A 22,071-nucleotide genomic window follows, 5' to 3' on the forward strand; every position below is an offset into this window, starting at 1 on the left:
AGTGATGGTCGCGTATCGCTCGCAGACGTGCGTGAGGCATACGCGACGTGTAATCACGCCGTATGGAGCATCGATTTAACGGTGATCTGCGGTCGATGTTTCGTCCGACCATCAAATGGTCCGAGAGGTATCGGACCCAGCCCGGCCGGTCTCGCGAGCCGCACCGTTTTAAAGTGAGCCGGTGTGGGGGCTCCAAACGGGAGTCGACCGGGCTCTGTCTTTTCGTCGTCGGCCGGCTTGGTTCGAAGGGTAGGGTTGCAGCCAGCCCAAAATATTATTTACCCCCTCGATCGCTCTGGGTCGCTGATCTCTGAAGGGCGAGTCCTTCTCTAGACTCCTATCGTCTTCTCTACCCCCCTCCCACGCCCCCCCCTCTCTCCCCGCTAGGGTTTTCTGCCGCGGTTCCGCCGGAGATGGGGTCCTCTCTCCCCCCAAAGGAGGCGAATCTATTCAAAGTCATCGTCGTAAGCTCCAAGGACTCCTCTGTCCTCTCTTTCCCTCACTTCCTTCCTTGATTCTTTCTAGTTCGATTCAATCCGCATCGGTACGTTCTCGTCGCAATTGTAAGCCTTATTTGTTTTCAGGGAGTTGCTTCGAGGTAGTGTTTCTGACGGTTTCGATGCTAGGTTATTTGTTTCTTTGATAGAAAATCGGTTTCTTGAAGCTTTCCCGATTCTTGATTGCCACGAGTGTGAAAAGAATGAGTTCTTTTTTAGTTTGAACTGGATTTTTGAGATGGTTGTGATGCATTTCACAAAGTTGATGAGTTTTTGTTGATTCTTGGCATGCTTGAGCTCTAGGTAGAATCTTCTGCAGCAATTGGCGCCTGATATAGCTCTCGAATGTTTATATTCCTATCATGGCTCCGTTTTGATTTCTTCTGCTTGATTGGGGTATGTCTTGAGCTGAGGACCGAGATAGGTACCTTTCATAGTGAGGATCTCGTTGCAAGAATCTTGTTTGAACGTATTTAATTCTGAATCGAAATTGGTCTTTCCTCATGAAATATAAAGATACACTGTCAGGGGTTGCTTTCAAAATTGTTTGCAGTCAATTTACTGAAAGTAATGACAGAGCACCTACCACATGGCTGGCGGTTTGCCTGTCCATTATGCCTTTGCATCCTTGAAAAATCTTTGTTGGTATTGCATGCCTATCTTTTGGGCGAAGTACTATGAGATATAAAATACAAAGAAGTGTTTTTGCTGATCATTAACGCCTGGAAGTTTTACTTAAGAATGCTCCATTGGCTGCAAAATTCAATCTTCAAAGGGAGAATTTAGTTAATACGCTTTGCATGCATTGCTATTGTCAATGACATGGATATACTGCAAAGAATTTCATGTAGTGGGTCCTGTGCTACTAATTCTGACTATGAGAAGGATTCATGCACTACCATTTTTCCCAAATGAATGCATTCTCTCCCCCTGCAGTTGAGAATTTTTATGTGGAAAACACCCAAAATTTCTTTTTTTTTAATTTTACTAAATTGTTTTTCTACATGGAGCAGGTGCTACAACCTTCTCTTTCTTGACCATTAATTTCTTTTGGTATTACTTTGTGAACATTTTACATCTTAGTCATTTTTTCCTCCTTGCTGGAAAATTATCATGGCACTTTGTTAATTGCTTCTAGTAGCAGTTCCAGATATCCATTCAACTTTCATTTCTTTTCTAAAGCATCTTGTTACCTTCACAATTGCTTTGTCTCAAAGCGAGAAAACTTGCACGAACAGGCGAAGTGTGTGACGAGTACTACAATTATCATCAGTGCTATTTTGCTGACATTTAGTATATCGGTCCTAAATTCTGGTCGGTGACAAGTTTTACTACCTAAACAGCCCTCAATATAAAATTAAGGAAAAACAGTCCTTTTGCAGCCTTTGAATCCAGTCACCAATCAAAATCCCTAACTGGAAAAAGTTTATGATAGAATGACTGAATTTCTGACACAATCCATACCCATGGGTAGTTTAATGTTTCTTATATTCATCCATGTCATTATATTTTCTTCCCTTCTAAATAGATCAAAGTACTTAATCTACCTAGTTGGAGGGGGATAGGCACAGCAAATGACCTCCAAAAAGCAACAACATACTGAAAATACAAACAGAGATACATAAGCCTATATTAAGAAAATAGTCAGCAAAAAGCCATTCAACAATAATAGACCCTACAAGCTTGGCTGAAGTCGTCCTTTCCACAATATCAGTTCTAATATCTGTTGGAAATTTTATGGTGATATGGGGGTTTTATTTGCAGACTACAAGCTATGATGTATGCCATGAATTTTGGATTGGAAAAGTTGGTGGAGTGAATTCTGAAAATGCATTAAAATAATGTTTTATTTGGTTCATAAGGGCTTTTATGTAACTTCAAAAAAAAATTTGGATGCTACTTTCACCTTGTGCGCATATACATATTTAACAGTGAAATCTGCAAATTTGATTGTGCAATTTCTCTTCTCTGGCTATATAAACAACTATAAAGAGTAATCCACTATAAACCAGATTTGAGAACATCAATCAAATTTAGTTTATCTGCTAATTGTCTAGCAGTTTATGTATACACGCATATACATATGTATTTTTTTTTCTTTTTCTAATGCAGAAATCTTATGAAACCAAACAATACAAGAAGGGGCTGAAGGCTGCAGATGCCGTATTGAAAAAGTTTCCTGAACATGGAGGTATGCTTATAATTGGCATACGGGAAAAAAATATTTTTTGCCACTTCTAGTTTCTGAGATATATTGGGTGCATATCTTTTTTTTTTTTACCTCTTTATTCAGTAATTTCAGTGTTGTTCTCGATACATTAAAGCCTTGCAGTATGTTTTGGCTTATTTGATTCAGAAAATTCTGTTAAAGTTGTTGAAACTTTTATAAGTTTTTTTTGGCAGAATTTTATTCTAATGTCATGAAAAAGAAATAGAATGTTCTGTGCAATATACTCTTTTAATATTGGGAATTCCTGTTGTTTTTTGTAATTGAAGTTAACTTGTTAATTGCTATAATTAATTTACTAAGTACATCAATATGTCACACAACTTCCTATGTTGTCCCTCCATCAATGTCCTCTTCTGGTACTTCTGTGTGGTTCAATATCTCTTACAGATCAAAGATCAAGAACACATTAAACTTGAAAATCTTTGTTCTAAAGATTGTTTCTTTAGTTTCTATTATTCGGTGGTTAAATTCTTTTATATGTGTTTAACAAATGATTGCCAATAAACAGTTGGCTTTTTATAGAATATTCCATCACCTCAAAATTGACTGTGATGCTTTGCAAACATGTAAATGCGATATATAAACACACAAGTTTGAGTCCTTTCTGAAATTTAAGGAGAGTCTACTTAATAAATAAGGTTACGAAATGGAAAACGTACAGCTGGTTCATCTCCAAATAGAAATTAGATATGTTTGTTAGTAGGGGCGGAAATATTTGATGTCATCTGGGGGAAGATATCCTAGTGGTTGCGAAAGAAGGAATGAATGTGTGTGAAATTTTAAAGGATCAAGGTGGTTTGTTGTAGTTCAAGTGTTAGCGGGTTTTAGGCCTGATTTATTCATGATTTAGGAGGTTAAATGCAGATTTAGGTTTCATTTAAATGGACTAGGGAGGTTAACTATTAAACGATCATGGGATTCTGTTTTGACATATTATTTATTTGTAGGTAGGCCTGTTCACTAAGCTATACTCGACTTTAAAGGTGGCCTAGGAGTGTCTGGCTGCTCAGTTTTGGCAGTCACTTCAAATCATAAAAAAGAAATGTATGGGCTGGCCAAACACGCGAGGGAAAGAGGAAAAGGGAAATTTGGTTCTACTCAGAAGGGGAAATAGGGAGGCATCCAAAAGCAACTGAACCAAGTGGATTCCACTTCTGGTGTCTGAATTAACTACCGCACCTTTCCACTTTCAAACTGTGAGATTCAGATGTTAAAAGTTATTCTTTGTTTCTTCTCAGTAGGAGGTTGAGTAAAATGCAGTCCAACTCCTAGTCTCTGGTTATGAAATAAGAAGTGGAATTTTATAGTATCAGTTAGATGTGGGTTGTTTGATTTTCTAAGTTACAGATGCTTGAGTGATCCAGACAAATCTGAAACTGGTTTTCAGAAATGGTATGGTTGATTCGTCAGCTGTGAACGGCTTTGCATTGGCTGGCATTTTCTTAACTGGCTGCTGGCTCTTTTATTCGTTGGAACTACTATGTGATGCCCATGTGAGCTGAAATATTATGATACGCTTCGGTTGCTTAAATTTTGTGTTTGCTTATCGTTTAGGAGGGTTATTGAAGTAGTTGGGCCATATAGATAGCATGATGTTTGTGTACCATTTCTGTGCTGCAACTATGTTAGTGCTAAAAGCTTATGAAAACTGCATGCAAATCTTTGATGGAGGGTTTCAATCAATCTTTCAAGACTTCGAAACTAAGTTGTCTTGTTTTTTGATATCATGTTAACTTCTTTGAATATTCTTGATGTATTCCAAGGCTTAAAGTATCTTCCTTTACACTCTTTGCTCATCCTTTTATGCATTAAACAAAACCATAAATTATGAATCTGAGATTTCATATCATCACCAGTTGTAACCATTTATGCTGACATTTAATTGGGAGCTTCTCAGTGCAATTTCGGTGTAAAATGTTTTCATCATTAATGCAACTTCATTGATGCATTCTGTTTTTTCTCTGCTACTAGAAACCTTGTCGATGAAGGGATTGACGTTGAACTGCATGGATCGAAAATCCGAAGCATATGAACTTGTTCGCCGTGGCCTCAAGGTTCATTTCTTGTTTTGTTGACTCAGTAAAGAAGTTCCTTTTTTGATGTATTCTATTTTCAATGAAACATCTCTTGGGGTAATTCTTTCACCTATTTGCAGAATGATCTTAAAAGTCACGTGTGTTGGCATGTTTATGGTCTGCTCTATCGATCAGACAGAGAATACAGAGAAGCAATAAAATGCTATAGAAATGCTTTGAAGATTGATCCTGACAATATTGAAATTCTGCGAGACTTATCACTCTTACAGGTGGATATGGGATGGCTGACTTTGTTATTGTTTCCTTGTATGGAATTTTTGTTTAGTAAGAGGAATTTTCATTTCATCAAATGAATGCTATATTGCTTTTTTGCATTGCATCTTCATTGTGATTCTCCATATTGTAATATATAACTTTACCAAAACTCATAGCCTTTCATGATATGACTTTGGAAATCACAATTTTTGACCGTTTATTTTTTTGTTGTTCATCAGGTCAATACACAACAGTAATGTTCTAACTTGTCCTTTATCTATAACTAATACCCTGTTCACTTCCTCCATAACTTATTACATATTGTCTTGGCGTAGCAGAATCCCAATATTACAGATAGATTTGTTCAAATACCTATTGTATCGATATTTCTGTTAATCCATCCTTTTCATTTATGCAGGCTCAAATGCGGGATCATACAGGGTTTATTGAAACCAGACAACAACTTCTGACATTGAAACCAAATCATCGAATGAACTGGATTGGATTTGCTGTTTCTCATCACTTGAGTTCCAAGTAAGTCTTATTTCTTGTATCATCTTTCTGATTATTGAGCAAAATCATTGGTTCAAGTTACATTATCACTTGGCCATCTCTTCTTTATAGGTTGAGTGAAACATTGATATTTGGTTTCCATTATGAATTGAGTCACCAAGTATACTTTTTTTTAAAAAAAAAATGTTCTGCTAGAAATTTAGTATCATGCGCAAGTCATTTTCTTGTTTTTTAGGATGATGTAAAATTATTACAGGTGGTAGATTTGAGTGAGAGGAACACATAAACAATACCTCTCATTGATCTCCTATTTACATAATTGGAGAGCCTTGCTGTAACTATTTAAGCTTATATTTGCAAGCAGCATAATCAAAGAAATGGGGATCAACAACAGATTGCACAAAGACGAGAAATGTGACCATCAAAACATTAGCTCAGTACACCTTAGAAATGAATAACGCATTTCCATAATTACAATTTTAACTTTTTTCAGGTTTCAGTCCATCTGTGCTGGATCAAATTTTATAATCTTCAACTGTTTTTTTTATCCTTCCAGACTGTCTATGGAACCGCATGTAGGATCAGTTCTGATGCTTTATCTTTTTTGCTATGACACATGGATGGTTGTGTTCATACTTTTGTTACTCCATGATGAATCTGTGATTGCGATTTTGGTTTTCTGCTTGGTCACAAGCTAGCTCCACAGAGAGGTACAGAGCAAAAGATAATTATAAATAACAAAAAACACTCTATAAATAACTATTTAAAGTTTTAAACACTATATAAATCGAGGTATGCTGAGCCAACCCATACCGGCCGGTTCAGCACGTACCGTACCGGTCCGGAAAGCCCGTATCGGCCGGTACAAGAGCAAATCGACACCGGCTGTCATAGAGTGGCATTTAATGCAATGCACCCACACGCGCTCCCATGCGGTTGTAGGTAACAGACGGTTCGGTATCATTCCGAACCGATACCGTACCGGTCCGGTAGGCCACCGGCCTACCGGTACCAGTACAGCGGACCTTGATATAAATAGTTATTTGTGATCTAGTTTTAGGGAAATATTTATTGCCCTTGGCAGTAGCTCCTGCGTTTTAAGAATTTTGACATTGTTCCATCAAGTATGGTATGATAAATGCCTTGTTTCATTTTTTTCCATGTTTTTTACCATCACCATTTAACATTATGGGATATGAAATTGCCCGCCGAACTGTCCTTTTAAATTAGAATATTACAAATGTGAAGTTGCTTCTGTTTCTGTCATTGAAATTCTCTTCAAGGTAGCAGAGATGTTTTGGACTTTATCTTTTGATATGTGAGCTGGTTGCTTTCTGGAGCCATAATTCAATGTAAGTAGTAGAAATAAGTACCTCAGATCATCTAGATGGCAATTTTGTTTGCCCAGTCCTATACTTAGTTTTTGATGTAATTTGTGGAATTTTATGTTGACCCAGCAGTGTCCGTAAATTCTTTTTCCCAGCAGGAATGAGATCACCTTTTTCATGGGTTCTGTAAGACCTGAAGTCAATTCATTGGTGATCCCTTGTATCTTCTCCGGTTTCAACCTTCCTCCACTCTTGCACTTTACATTCGAAAGCTTGCCTGAATCTTGCAAGGCCATTGCTTAATGCTGTGTAAAAGTACTGAGAATCTTAAAAAATACATACATGACAAGCAGATTAGATCAAATTATTTTTGATCTGGTTGAAATTTTTAGTAGAAGGCGGGCCTTGGCACAATCGTTAGGTTGCTCCATTGTGACTTGGGTGTCATGGGTTTGAAATACAGAAACGGACTCTTTGCACACCGGGGCAAGGCTGCCTACATCTGACCCTCCCCAGACCCCACAGTGGTAGAAGCATCGTGCGCTAGAATGCCTTTTTTTGAATTGTAACTTGTTTAAATATCATTTTAATAAAGATCAGGAATGCCTTTTTTTCGCTTTCATGAATAATTCTATATGTGAAAACACTTTGTGGTGCTAGTGGAGATCAAATTCATTAAAAATGTGTCTATTATTATTCAGCAACACTATTAACCACATTTACTTTCTTGTTTTAATCATTATAAACATGAAAACCATGGAAGGTTTATTTATTGCATTTTCTTGTTGGGCTGATATATTGGATCGATTTTATAGGAGTTCTTACAATGTTTCAAATCCTCTTAAAGAGCAATACTAATGCATGCAGTGATATATATCTTGGCTTCCATATTTATTGCATCGTTAACTTGCTTGACATGTCTTGTTTACCTAGCACAATCTACTTGAAGAACTTTTGTTTCATACTGTTTTTTGTTCTTCATTTATCCCATATATGCGCTAGCCTAGCACCCATTTATGAAGCTTGCGTGAACTTACTTTGATGTTCTTCTTTATCATCCCCTCTCTTTCCCTACCCACTTAGGGCTCGTTTGGTTCGCGGAAAAAGGAGGAAAAGTGTAGTCAACGGGAAAGTAATGAGATGCCTCTTGTTTGGTTGGAGTTTTCAAAGAAGAGAGATGGAAAAGTTGCATTCCCATGGGAATATGATTCCCACATTTCATGGAAAAGTCTTTCCCATGAGAAACATGAGAAAGTTACTTTCCCATGAGGCGAGAATCACTCCATCTTTGTTTTTTCCCAAAAAGACCCTTCAGCATTAAAGAGGCATTAAAGACCTAATTTTTATGAAGGGTATAATAGGAATTACACATAACTTTTTCAGAAAAGTAGGTGGTCAACCAAACATAAGCCCTCTGGAAATCTATCACTTTTCTATGTTTAACCAAACATGCCAAAAGTACATTCCCAGGCATTCTCTTTCTAGGAATCTTCTTTCCAGGAATCATATTTCTGGGAGGGAAAATGCTTCCCGCGAACCAAACGAGGCTTTAAGGAGAATAAACTTGGAACCTAGCATCCCCGATAATGCGTACTACTACTCCTATGTTGTTAGTATTCATACCACTAATGGTAATAGCTGACCTGCAGTCTTGTTTTTGTGCTGTCCTGATACCGAGGTTGTAATGGTAAGGATGGTAGAATATCTTCTATCTGTAATAAACTTCTTATTTTACCATCTATACCACATGTACACGTCACCTTAGAAGTAAATTTTGATCATTAATGATTGTTGACATCTTTTCTTCATTGTAGAATATATTACTGTACTTGATTTTTTATTCTTATTATGCATGTATTTTAGTGTTTCAAAGGCGATAGATATCTTAGAGGCTTATGAAGGGACACTAGAAGATGATTATCCTCCAGACAACGAGCGCTATGAACATGGCGAAATGCTCTTGTATAAGGTAATTAATATGTTATTATTTACTGTTGTTTTTTTAGGATGTAACTTCAAGACCTCCATATATTTTGCTATAACTTCTCGTTGTTTTCTTTTCTTTTACAAAAGAAATTGATGGCACAACTAATAATTCCCACTTTATCATAAGCACTCTAGCATTTTGTTATGAGCAAGATTTTAGCTATTAGCATAGTGCACCAGTGTGATGTCGTGAAAAAAGGCTACATCATCATTGTTCTAGTTCTTGGAAAGAACTTGAAATGCTTTTGTTTACTGCACATTGAAATAAATTTTTTGCTTATTGCACATGGAAAATTTGATCTGCAAATAGATACAGTAGTTAAACCATATATCAAATTATTTAGATCTTTCTCACGATCAACTAGCATGAACCATGGTATCTTACAGGAAAAAATGGTGAATGCTAATGTTTGAAACGCTACTTATTCATCTTGGGAATAAAAAAGTAGTCGTATTTATGTGGCTTATGTAGTTCAAAGTGGGTTAGGCTTGTGAGAATCTCTGATGGATTCAAAGGGAACTTTAAACATTAGGAGAACCACATGCTCCATGAGTAGGTCATATCTGACGCATTTAGAATCACATAACTTTGGTGATTACGGCGAAATTCGTGAAAAATAAAGAGTATGTTGAGAGTTAGTTAATGAGGATCACCTTAAGGAACTAATTCAATAGAAACTCCAAGCTTTGGTTAGGGGAGCTGGATATTGTTCAGTCTGTTAGAGTAAGGATTTTTAAGAATGATTTAGAAGGGCAAGATATGTTGGCATGGGCAAAATTATCATACTATTCTTTAAAATTATGAGAGCTTTGGTTGTTAATATACATGATTTAGATCAAGGTCTATCGAACCTATACTGGGGCTTGTACTGGTTGGCAAATAGTTTAGTACGGTACGAGTTTGTATTGTAGTGTGCTGGAGCGTACCAAAACAACGAGAGGGAGGGGGAGAGGGAGAACGAGAGCAAGGAAGAGAGAGAGAGGGAGGGATAGGGAGAGGGAGGGAGGGAGAGAGGCCAAGGAGCTTTGAGCCATCGATGGGGAGCTTCGAGAGCTTCAGATCCAGCGATAGGGATTGAGAGAGATAGAGGGAGGGGGAGAGAGAGAAATTGAGCGATCGAGGCTTCAAATAGGGGTTTAGGGCATTCACATAACTCACCACAGGCATTGAACGAGATTGGAGTGCTGTTGCCGTCGTCCCGGTCACCGGACTCATGGGGATTAGGTATTCAAACATGACCGGTCTTTTATAACCTGTTTCGACCGTGCTGGTAACCAACTGGTCTAGTTTGGTACGCCGCAAACTGGACGGTTTAGCATGATTTGGCTTACCCTGATTTGGACCATATGTTCATGTTAATTTAGAAGAATTAAAGTTAACCTGTGATGACTAACATACTAAATTATGAAGTTAAAAGTTGAGGATGGTGCGAACATTCTTTCTTGACAAGTGGCTCTGATCTCAAATAACCAGAGACTTATTGTAAAATGGAATTAACTCTAGATAGGAAAGAATGGCAAAGATAGATTTGTGAAGCTGGCTCTCACCAATGGAATGTGGTTCTCCTTTTGGTTTGGTGCTCAACTAGATAGTTGATTTAGCAGTGCGACCATACTTTTATGACTCTAATAATTCAGGAAGCTGGTTTTACTTCAGGCTGAGATAATGAACAAGAAATGTCTTTATTTATTTGGTTTATGAATCTTTTGCTTATATAAATTTGTAGGTCTTTTGCTGAAAGTTACAGTCAAGGAACACCTTGATTTTTACACCTCTGGATATCTATATATTGCATGACAATCTTTCATTCCGAGAAGTTTTTAACCTTTTAAGTTGATTAATGCATCTTTTTTTTCATGCTTAAGACACAGTTTTCCAAGAATTTTTCACTGTCTATTAGTAGATTGTCACTTGCATGTTCAATGCTATCTATATCTGTGCTCTGTTTTTTGTTTTTAGCCTTTATATTGATATGGAGATTTCTTATGTCTTCACTAAGTTATCTTGTGGATTTTGTGCTTGCACTTAAAAGTAATTTAATGCAGATATCTTTGTTAGAGGAATGTGGGTTGCTCAAAAAAGCGCTTGAGGAAATGCACAAGAAAGAGGCCAAAATTGTAGGTGCATTCATTATGTTACTTAAGTTGTTGAATATGTAATGCTGTGTGGACCAAATGTGTTTAACAGAAAAGACAACATTATGTAGATAGGTGCCTAATTTTATATTAGTCATTACACTTGCAGCAAAAAGCAGTTGCTTCTGCATATTCTCATTATCTGCTTTCTTGTTAATACGGCTTTCTTGCTAATGTCTCATCAGGTTGACAAATTAGCATACAGGGAACAAATGGCATCTATACTAGTGAAACTTGGTTGCCTAGAGGAAGGAGAGAAAATATATAGGTCCCTGCTCTTTATGAATTCCGACAATTATAGGTAAGTTGTTTGGTTATTTCTCACTTCAGGTTGAGATGAGCTTTTATAATCTGAATGGGAGAAATTTTTTGATTTTTCACAAAATTGTTGATATTGTAAAATATTTTTATTTGTACTCATCATGCAGAATAATATTTTTTTTGCATTTTTTAATTTTATAAAAGTTGAGCAATTTTGAATTGCCTACTAAATGCCTTTAGCGGTCTAGCTATTTGCCTCACTGATTGATCCTGCTGTGGGTATTCTTAGATTCTTTTCTTATTGCGGCTAATCTTCATGTAAAAGGAGGTTAAACCTTTAAGTTTATCTGCAAGATTTTCACCGTTGCTTGTAGTTTCTTTTCCTATCAGAAACAAAATTGTCAATGACACTTCCAATTTCTCTTTCTTATGCCTTTTAATGATTTTAGTTGGGGTATCATGTATGACCGCATTGCCTTATTATTAATTGGAAGTCTGGAACATTGTATTTTTTTTTTTTGCTGTGACATGCTCTTCAAATATTTACCTTAAACATCATCATAGTGGGAGGATTGACCGAATCAAATTGTGTAACTAATTGTGTGAACATAAATCATATATGTTTGACCTGTTTTTCCATCGTGCCAATTGGATATGTAGATACTGTTTGTTCAGTACTTGTACAGGTTTTTTCTTCTTTATTGATCAAACTAGTTAAAGAATACAATTAGCTGGTAATTGAGAAATTTGCAAAGTGGGCATATCAGATTTAAAGAATACATGGATAACACACCTGGTATATTGGTTCCAATAAGACAGCAATGCTCTGAAGGAAAGTATTTTGTTTAACGACCAGCAAACAACCGATTATGATGAGTATTACATTGTGTGAAAATTTGTGTAGTGCAATCACCTCAAAGGTACTTTAGAACCAAGTGGATAAATGTGCTGTTTGATAAACATTTTTGTGTGGGTCAGTCCAGTCAGTAATCTGCCTTCAATGGTTGGCTTTACGCGACATGACATATGTCTATATGAAGAGTCAGCTCATTCCATGGCTGGTTTTTGTCATATTTTCACCTCTAGGGAGAAGGGAAACCTGTACAATGGTCTTGCAATGCTCTTTTTAGCACCTGGTGCTCTAGCTTAAAAAGTTTTATCAGTTGCAACAGTTTCAGTAGCTCTAGTTTAGTTGTTATATACATGTGCATGATATTGCGACATGAAGTTGAACTGTCGAAGGACTAAAGTTGCTAGCTTTAAGTCTACAAAAATAATCAAGCAGGGCGTAAGTCATAACTTGACTGATTGTTGTTACTTATTTTATTTAGGTACTTTATAGGCCTGCAAAAATGCCTTGGTTTATATTCTGAAAAAGGTCAATATACATCTGATGAAATTGAAAGATTAGATGCATTTTATAAATCACTTAAGGAGCAATACAGTTGGTCATCTGCTGTTAAGGTAAGCTGTTCTTCCTTATTATCTTTAGCCCAGGATCCTGGTCTCATTTTATGTGCTGTTTATTCTGTGTTAAATCATACTTGTTTCAACTTTAAAAGATCATTTTTGGTACATAGTGGAGAGTTCTGTCCAATCTATTTAATGTGACTGCCTATCATGGTTGTTGATTGTAAATTCATGATTTGAGATCAAAATTTTTGGTCATTATTTTTGGGGGATTAAATATTCAATCAAAGCAACAACTTATTTAGACCACGTTCTTTAATTATCAACTTGTTTAGTTTGAAGCGAGTGAGAATCATATAGGGTATTCTTATCAAAAGGAAAAGCTCAAAGCATGCCTTGTTGAGCATGTAATAGTATACAACTGGATTCAGACTCTTGATCCAAAGAATGGCTACCTCTGACAATGATCTGGTGCTATATTTAGGTAATAGCTTCAAACTTATTAATAGCATAGAAAAAATGATCAACTGTACAAAGAAAATATGGAATAAATTTGACACTTTGTTTTCTCCCCATCATTTGAAGGCGTTAGAACCATGCAGGAAGATAGGCATAACTTTACTTAATTGGAATACTTTGTGGTTGTCGTAATTCAATACTTTGTGCTTGTTACCGTTATCAGTCATGTTCTAGAACTTAAATTATAGGTCTTCAATTGGGAGCTTTGTGGGGGCAATGTATGCATGACTATTACGAGCAAAGTAGTGAATGCATAAGGATAAGGGGCTCTGGTTTTTATAGTCTGTCATTTTCGGCATTTTCTTAAACCGGTTAGGTGAGCCTCTCATTTGAGCAACACATGTTTTTTCCTTTAATCTATACTACTGTTTTCCATATCATGCCTGTCTTTCAATCTGGGTAATATTCTACTTATAATTACTACAATATTTAGTGTCTTTTTTTTTTCTTTGCTCAGCGAATACCACTTGATTTTTTAGAAGGCGACAACTTTCGGGAGGCAGCAGACTGCTATGTTAGGCCTCTATTAACTAAGGTAATATGGATTTTTTTCTCCCATAAACTTATTGTAGTTGTATGCACTGTTTTGTGCTGGATTATGCTTCTTTGTGAGCTGTGTATTTCTCATCATTTCACTTTCTATTAAACATATGGTAAACAATTATAGCTGACACAGTTATTTTTCTTATACTCATTCAGGGGGTTCCTTCACTGTTCTCTGATCTTAGCCCCTTGTACGACCACCCTGGCAAGGTTTGCTGATTTGTTTGTCATGCAGCATAAAGTATTAAACACATTTCTTTTTCAAGATTATAGATTGTGTAAAGGAAACTTAATGTGCGAAACTTCTGAACCCTCTTGGCAGGCATGCATTCTTGAGGAGTTATTTCTTCAGCTGGAAGATTCAATAAGAATGACAGGATCCTTTCCTGGAAGGTAATCCTGGGACTGCTGTTATGTCGTGGTGTTTTGGAATCATTGTGAACTTACATTTTAAACTAACTTCTAAAGTTTGAATGGAATGGTAGAACCATATCATGTTGAGTTGTTTTAGTTGGGACCCTGGAAGGTATCATATTGTTCAATTAAACTAGCCACAAATGTCTAGATTGAAAGAACTGCAAACTATTTAATAATTGTTTAGTCATACATGGTTAATTATAATGTTGTATGATTCGTCCAAGCCATCTTTGTCTTTCTAACATGCCAAGGGAGTCAGTATGAGTTTGTTGCATGTATTTGAATGTCCTCTACTCCAATGAAAAGATAGGCCCTAAAATTTGAGAGGAAGCAACTATGAAATTTGGTTGAATTTTATAATTGATGGTGCTATTAAATTCAATCAGATGCGTTGGGTTGCTGCTCATATTTAGTTAGTTCAACATCCTCTCAGATCCTATCACTTCAAAATTTTGCCCCAGAATGATTACAAACTATAGATGTTTTTAGATCATTTGGTAGTAGCAAACTTTTTGATTGCATGCAGCAAGAGCTATAGTAGAGCTGACCAATTTAATTTACAAATGATAACTCGTAAAGGGAAGGCTTTGGAAAAAGAGAGGATGGGGACCATGATATTTATTGAAGCAGCGAGAGAAAAGTTAGGAAGGTTCCTACGATGGATCACCTGTTCTGAAACAAGCACAAATGTTGAGGTGTGGTTGACGAGGTTCATTTAAATGGTTCTGATTGTTATGACATTTATAACAGCCAGTAGTGTGAATACTTTTTCTGTATTCTTTGTTCTCTTCTTAAAATGGATCCTGATTGATTGTCAAGCCCAAGGTGTTTCTTGCTTAACTGTGGTCCATTTACTATGTTGTTGAAACTGCTTAATCACTGCAAATTCTGTTATATTCCTTTCAGGTACATATGTTTAATCTGCACTGCAGTTAAAGTTTAAATTGGCAAAAATGATCTAATTCTTATTCTGATCTTAGGACACGAAAGGAGCCTCCTTCAACTCTTGTGTGGACTTTGCTTTTGGTTTCCCAGGTTTGGCTTTTGCGACTTTGTGGCTTTTAACTATATTTTTTACTACAAATTATGTAGTGCATATTCTTCAGCTGTCATCTAGGCCATTGTATTTGGTGCAGCACTTTGACAGGCGGGGTCAACATGCTATTGCACTGGCTAAAATTGATGAGGCTATTGAACACACTCCAACCGTGATTGATTTATATTCGGTCAAGGTTTGTCACCTATCTTTGAGTTATTGATCTTTCTCAAAATTATTGACCATTCTTGACTATGTAATGCTTTGCAGTATTTTCTGAATGAGTAGTACCATGTGCAAGCATCTTTATTCAGTTAAATCTGTTCTGGTCGTATAGTTGTTATATTTCTGTTCTAAATCCTGCATAGTGCATACGCTTTAATAAAACGACGACTCTTGCATCTGCATTTATAAGAAAATTCAAATGTTCTTAAACTTATCATGCTTGTTCTGTGCTACCTGAATATGCTGATTTTACAAGTTTATGCCACTTCTTTACTTTTGACCTTCCTCCTTGCCCCAATTTCAAATATGTAATCCCTTCATTTCTTTCCCATCTCACTACACTAGTCTCCTAAATCACTAAGCTACTTTTCTTTGACATCATTTTCAGATTTCTTCTTTGCCTTTTATGTTATCTGATAAAAATGGGGATTTTTCATACCAGAACTAACTCTTAAGTTCTAATTTCCTCTCTTTTTTCGAAAAAAATAAAATTCAATTGGCATCAGACATGTTCTGCAAGGTATTTAAGCAGAACTGATTAAGAACCATCAACAAATGAGGTTTGACCATTACATCTTATATCTCCTTTGATCATCATGGTTCAGTTCATCTGAATTCGTCTGAGCTACTACTTAAGTGTTTCTATGTTTGACTTTCTTATTGATCATGAATTGTTTAATTTCAACAAGCTTGAGAAGTAAGGATCATTGAAGTCTGGCAATTGTAGTATACTACTAAATGGTAAAGTCCTTGGTCATGTGCTTGTATAACAAGTGTAATGATGTTAAGCTCCTTAAATTTAAAAAATAAATCAATCATCTTCTACATTAACATACTATCGTTCTGTTTACAGGGAAGAATATTAAAACATGCAGGTGATTTAGCTGCTGCTGCTTCTTTGGCAGATGAAGCTAGGTCTATGGATCTTGCTGACCGTTACTTAAACAGTGAATGTGTCATGCGTATGCTTCAAGCTGATCAGGTAAATTAAAAGATCCAAAAACTGGACTTCTCCTGCGTTCAACAATGCTTATTGTACAGTCTGTATTTTTTTCGTATCCGAAACTAAGTTTTCTTGGAGTCTTTGTTTGGTGAAGGTTGGGTTTGCAGAGAAGACAGCTCTGTTATTTACCAAGGATGGAGATCAGCACAATAACTTGCATGACATGCAGTGCATGTGGTGTGTTTTTGTTACCCTCTGTCTTTAAGTTTTAAGCATTTTCATTTATGCTATTTTTATATGATTCATGCATTGTGGGAAGGTATGAACTTGCTTCTGGTGAGAGTTACTTTCGCCAAGGTGATCTTGGGCGAGCTCTGAAAAAGTTCTTGGCTGTTGAGAAGCATTATGCAGACATGACTGAGGACCAATTTGACTTCCATTCTTATTGTCTACGTAAAATGACTCTGCGTGCTTATGTGTCAATGCTGAAGTTTCAAGATAAGTTGCATTCACATGAGTACTTTCATAAAGCTGCAGCAGGAGTTATCAGGTGAAGCTGCCGTTTTGTATATTTTGGATATTTATTTAACTAAATTATTGAATTTATCCTGCAATCTTGTTCACTGTAATCTTGAGTATTAGCAATAAAATTTTTACTAATATTTGGATCAATGCTGTCTTATTTATCTACAAGTGTAGTCTGATTTGATTTAGTTATACACTTATACTATGTGCTTGTTTCTTAATCAGTTCTCTTCTTCCCTTTTTTTTTTCTGTTTTTTGAGAATACGGTGGTTATTCACCACCACTCAGGTTTGAACCTGAGACCTCACATTTGGAGAGGATGGCAACGACCAGCTGAGATAACAGTTGTTGGTAACCAGTTCTGCATGCTTGAAAATAATTCTTTCCCCTGATGTTGGCTGCCCTGTTTTCATCCATTCCCTTGTATATTAGCTGCATGTCGTCTTGCCATGTTTAATATCTCTATGAAGCATTGGTCTTGCTTCACATTCTTATTTTCTTTCTAAGCATTTAATCTCATTGCTTGTATTTTCCTTCTACTGGGTGTTTGGTTCTTGGTATAGCTTTTAAAATGTATGATGTGCTGAAATTTGGATTACAAAAACAACAGGGGGCATGATTTTCCTGTTCAAGATCTTTAGGAAGTTGCTGGAAATTTTCTACAGTTTGTTCTCTAAGAATTTAAATGTTGAATGTAACAGAAGTGCTGAAGCTCACTGGAGTCATTTATTATGCTATATGATACTGGAAGTTGAATGACGGATTATTCCTACTTTGCTTTAAAGAAACGACTTCAGTTAGCTTGTGCTATACTGTTTTGTGGTTTTTTGTGTACATCTGTCTTTTCATGCAACTTTTAGAAAAAGTGATTAATTATATATTACTTGCATAAGTGTAGATGCTATATGAAGTTGCATGATTTTCCAATCAGAGCAACAACAGAAGAGGGTGATGAAATGTCAAGGTTGCCTCCTTCACAAAGAAAGAAACTGAGACAAAAACAAAAAAAAGCTGAAGCTCGTGCAAAAAAAGTACTCTCATTACTTCTTTTTTCCATCTTAAAAATTTGACAATTTAGATGTTTTCCATGATAATATCCTCAATATCTTTCAGGAGGCTGACGAAAAAACTGAGGAGGAAACTTCTTCCAGCACATCAAAACCTGGCAAGCGACAACATACCAGATCAGTTGATGTAGATCCTCATGGGGAAAAGTTATTGCAGGTAATTGTTTAATTTGGATTTTGTGTTAATCCGAGTCCTGTGTTTTATCACTCTTGCTGTAAAACCCCTCCAACCCCTTCTTTTGTGTGCACTCGAATATATAAACTCTCTCTGTGGTATGAAATGTCCTCATATCTCTGGACCAGCACCCAGTTTTTCTGAACATACATACAGTTGTTGAGGCAGTTGTTACTCAAATTATCATGTTAAGCAACTTTCAAGTGGTTGGCACCACACAGTTATCATCTGAATAAGTGTGTTGATATGTTATTTTGTAAGGCAGGTTGAGGATCCATTATTGGAAGCTACAAAGTATTTGAAGTTGCTCCAAAATAACTCAGCAAGCTCGTTGGAAACACATATACTTTCTTTCGAGCTAAACATGAGAAAACAAAAGATTTTGCTTGCTTTTCAGGTAACTCCATATTCAACAGCAAATGCTGTATTCTCATTTACGCCACCCAGTTTAGCTAGAATGTTTTTCTTGGGTTTTACATTCCTTGATACTTGACACCTGTTCAAGATATATGTGATGTGTGTGCATGCAGTCAATTAGTTAATCATCTAATTCTCTTTAGGCCTTGATATTTATGCATCTTCCAAATGCTTGGAAATATGGTTAGTTTTATTTAGATAGTTTCAGGTATTTTCCTAGTTACGTGTTGAAATGAACTAAGAAAAGAAGTATTCCATGTCTGTTATTGTACAATTGATTAATATAACCTGAGTCATCTATATACATGACTCAGTCAATGTGACGGAAAAAAGCAAAATTCAGGTGTCAAAACAGCTGAAATAGCTAGTCTCAGCTGTAATCTTGGATCTTTGCAAGTACTGACCAAACTTAAATTTGTGGTCATGAGTAAAACAGAAGCCCTGAATTAGGTTCATTTGCTTAATGTGCTTGAGTTCCATGAGGCTTGTCTCCTGTTGTATCAAACATGCAAAGTCATTGGTGCACTTTTCATATCTTCAATTACATTAACTGAGGCCTTACTTTATGTGCTTGTATAACTACTTATCTTTTATCTCTTTTATCTTAATGCTTTTATATTTTCAGGCTGTCAAGCAGCTGCTTAAGTTGGATGAGAATAATCCTGATTGCCACAGGTGTTTGGTATGTCACCCTGAAAGTTTCAACATGCCTAAAGCCAAGTGCTCTGGTTATTTCCATGGCTTATCTGGACATGCTTTTTCGCAGATAAGATTCTTTCATAAAGTTAGCAGCTTTCCTGCCCCAGTGACAGACTCAGCGATACTAATTTGGAATGTCTTAGAAGCAGAACTACCAAACATAAGGTTACCACGGCATGCCGTGCACCCCACCCGCGCACACCCCCCCCCCCTTCTCTCTCTCCTCTTCCCTTTTTCCCCAAATTTACATGGTTCTTAGAGTTCTTTTCTTTTGCAGTCAGTTGCACGGCAAGTCACTTAATGTAATTAACCAATCTTTCCTTGAGAAGCACAAAGGTTTTGTTCTCGCTCTTTATGTGTTTTCTTAAATTAAAATCCATAGTGGTGTTGATTCAAGTTGTATGGGCAAACAGATTCTTTGATGCATAGAGCTGCAGCTGCAGAAATGCTACTTGTTCTGGAGCCAGAAAAGAAGCTTGAGGCAATTAAGCTAATTGAAGATTCGCCAAACAAACTGGCACCAGTGTAAGGTTCTCCTGATTTGTGAATAGTCATATATTCAGCATACATTCTGCAAATTTTGAAGCAAAAATGAAATGGTCCTTCAATTCACGATAGGAATGGAGCGCTAGGTCCAGTCAGGGAATGGAAACTTGAAGACTGTATTGCAGTCCACAAATTGCTCAAAACAGTCTTTATCAATGAAAATGCTGCTTCCAGTAAGTGCCTTTACTGCATCAAGTTCACATTAAGCCTTTTATATTTGTGCTGCAGCATTTTTAAAATCATAGGAGTTTGATTTACAAGGTACAGAATATCTTTCTACCATTTGCTTTATTATATTTTCTTCCTCTGTAGGATGGAAAGCACGATGTGCAGAATATTTTCCATACTCGACATATTTTGGAGGCTGCAGGAGCTCAGCTGTTGCTTTTTCTGTAAATCACAACGTGCAGAATGCACCAGAAAATGGAGTTCTGGCCTATCAAGAAACTAAAAGCGAAGAATCTCACTCGTTGAATGGAAAATTGCAGGCCTTCAAGGACCTTACCATTTAATAGTATAGCATGTTCTTTTGGGCTAACACGTGCACTGGAGTTTAGAGGAGCTTGATTGATACACAGAGCAAGAGTTGCACATGTAGAATCCTGCTGCGCATGGGGAAGAAACAGAAGAATGCTCTCACAAGAGCACTGCTCTGGGACTTGTGTCAGCACATTGCAGTAAGGGATGCAATTGATTTGAGACCAACATCTCAAGTGGCTCTGTGTATCACTCATTAGCCGGTTAATTGTATTATTAGTTCTCATCTTGAACATGGTGGAAGGGAATCTTTACCTTTCATCATTCAATCAGCTAATGGTGATGGTGAGTTAAAGTAGCTGGGAGCTGGTTATGCCTGCAGGCTGAGCGGTCTGCCTGCTCTTAAGCATGATACTCTTTAAGCAGTGGGTTGATGGTAATTGTCTGGTTGTATTCAGCTCTTCTTATGGACCACCATATCTGTGTAATCTGTGTTGCCGTTCAATTAAAAATTTTGGCAAGAACTTTTTTTTGCTGTATTAGTAATTTGGTCTTCAAAGATGAAAAAATGTCAAATCTGAGCTTTAAATGACAAGTCATGCATTCATCATTCCTTTGGACCATTTTATTATTACATGGGGGTGGCAAATGGCAATGCCTGGATTGTATATATGATTTGTTGGATCTATAGCACTGAAGATGGAATGACTAGCCTGAGTTTCGTGTGTGATATCTTTTCTTTTTTCCGATAATACGTGTGAAATCTTTTTCAACATCAGGTGCATGAACTAGAATTCTCAGGGTGTTTTTTTTTTGGTACAATTCTCATGGTGTTTGCAGTGAATAATTCCTCCAACACAGAGAAATTGATATAGTCTTGTTGAATTGAACCTGCCTTTTTTTTTTTTTTTTTTTGTTATTTGTTAGGGCGGGTGACTCATACCTGACGAGTACGAATGCACCCAATAAAGTCAGTAACCTGCCAATTTTTTTTGATATCCTGCCACTTTTGCTTGCACTCTCTTCCAAAGTGCGTGTTTTTTAAACATTTGTCTTATAGTAAGAAAAGGAAAGCCCTTTGCCGTGGGGACAATATTGTTTTGTTTCCAGTGTATGGGAATTTTATCCTGTTTGTAAGTACATATTGGGATTCGGGACAACTAATATGATGCCTGCGTAGGGGAATATTTTAAGATATTCTTTTGGGCACTTTGAATCTTGATGTCAATGGTGTGGATTGCCGGTCTTAATGTTTCATCTTTATAATTTGAATACAGGGCATAAATGCCTGGGAATCATTAAGGTTCAATGGCAGAATAAGGGTATCAAAGAGGACCCGACTGTTTGTCCTCGAAGCCAGGTTCAATTCTGTGAAGGAGTAGAAGTGGCTTGGTTTTAACTTTATCTGATCACATTGAGCAAGGATCCATTTGAGAGTGCAGAAGTGTTTCCTCTCTTGCATCATGTCAAGGTATTAAAACCTTATGATAAAGAAACCATAAGATGTTTAAGAAATCTTAGTGTTTGACTCCAATTTCAACCATGCAACCTCAAGAAGCAAAACCACTCAATGAGCATGGCATGGTGCCACTTCTTGTTCAAATAAATTTCTATTCCTGCTTGTATTTACGCTTTACAAATTAATTTTAAATTTGGTTGAGCAGCACACAGCTGTGTGTGTATGAATCTGGCAAGTGACCGCACCCCTTAGTTGCATAATGTGCATGAAATTTCTTTTTTTTTTCAACAAGGAAGTTCGCTATAAATGATTCAATCTTCAAATGACTGCCATGTGCAAGGAATAGTTATGCAGGCATATCATTGACAATG

The 22,071-nt window shown here is 36.7% G+C and overlaps 1 protein-coding gene across 2 annotated transcripts; it reads left to right on the forward strand.

Moving 5' to 3' along the window:
- The first annotated feature begins 305 nt into the window (after positions 1–305).
- On the forward strand, positions 306–20,971 carry LOC103720943 (N-terminal acetyltransferase A complex auxiliary subunit NAA15-like). Of its 2 annotated transcripts, XM_008810923.4 has the most exons (26): positions 307–464; positions 2,610–2,688; positions 4,699–4,781; positions 4,883–5,032; positions 5,437–5,552; positions 8,723–8,828; positions 10,892–10,963; positions 11,167–11,282; positions 12,574–12,706; positions 13,629–13,706; positions 13,871–13,924; positions 14,037–14,107; positions 15,112–15,166; positions 15,268–15,363; positions 16,246–16,374; positions 16,490–16,572; positions 16,655–16,885; positions 17,759–17,891; positions 17,974–18,084; positions 18,368–18,499; positions 19,145–19,201; positions 19,286–19,383; positions 19,496–19,554; positions 19,632–19,743; positions 19,837–19,937; positions 20,077–20,971. In XM_008810923.4, exons 1-26 carry the CDS (start codon positions 414–416, stop codon positions 20,274–20,276), a joined length of 2,706 nt encoding a protein of 901 aa, XP_008809145.3. In that variant the 5' UTR covers positions 307–413; the 3' UTR covers positions 20,277–20,971. The 2 variants fall into 2 exon arrangements, with proteins under 2 accessions (XP_038987225.1, XP_008809145.3); XM_039131297.1 differs by having other exon boundaries at positions 306–464; positions 19,145–19,383.
- The last annotated feature ends 1,100 nt before the right edge of the window (positions 20,972–22,071 follow it).

This window comes from Phoenix dactylifera, chromosome 11 (assembly GCF_009389715.1).
Source record: "Phoenix dactylifera cultivar Barhee BC4 chromosome 11, palm_55x_up_171113_PBpolish2nd_filt_p, whole genome shotgun sequence".
NCBI classification, from domain to species: domain Eukaryota; kingdom Viridiplantae; phylum Streptophyta; class Magnoliopsida; order Arecales; family Arecaceae; genus Phoenix; species Phoenix dactylifera.

Excerpts from the sequence above, each read along its gene's own strand:
- LOC103720943 (XM_039131297.1), top strand. The coding sequence starts at position 414 with ATGGGGTCCTCTCTCCCCCCAAAGGAGGCGAATCTATTCAAAGTCATC. Across the intron at positions 5,553-8,722 it reads TCTCATCACTTGAGTTCCAA|TGTTTCAAAGGCGATAGATA; the intron begins GTAAGTCTTATT and ends CATGTATTTTAG. Across the intron at positions 17,892-17,973 it reads CTGAAGCTCGTGCAAAAAAA|GAGGCTGACGAAAAAACTGA; the intron begins GTACTCTCATTA and ends AATATCTTTCAG.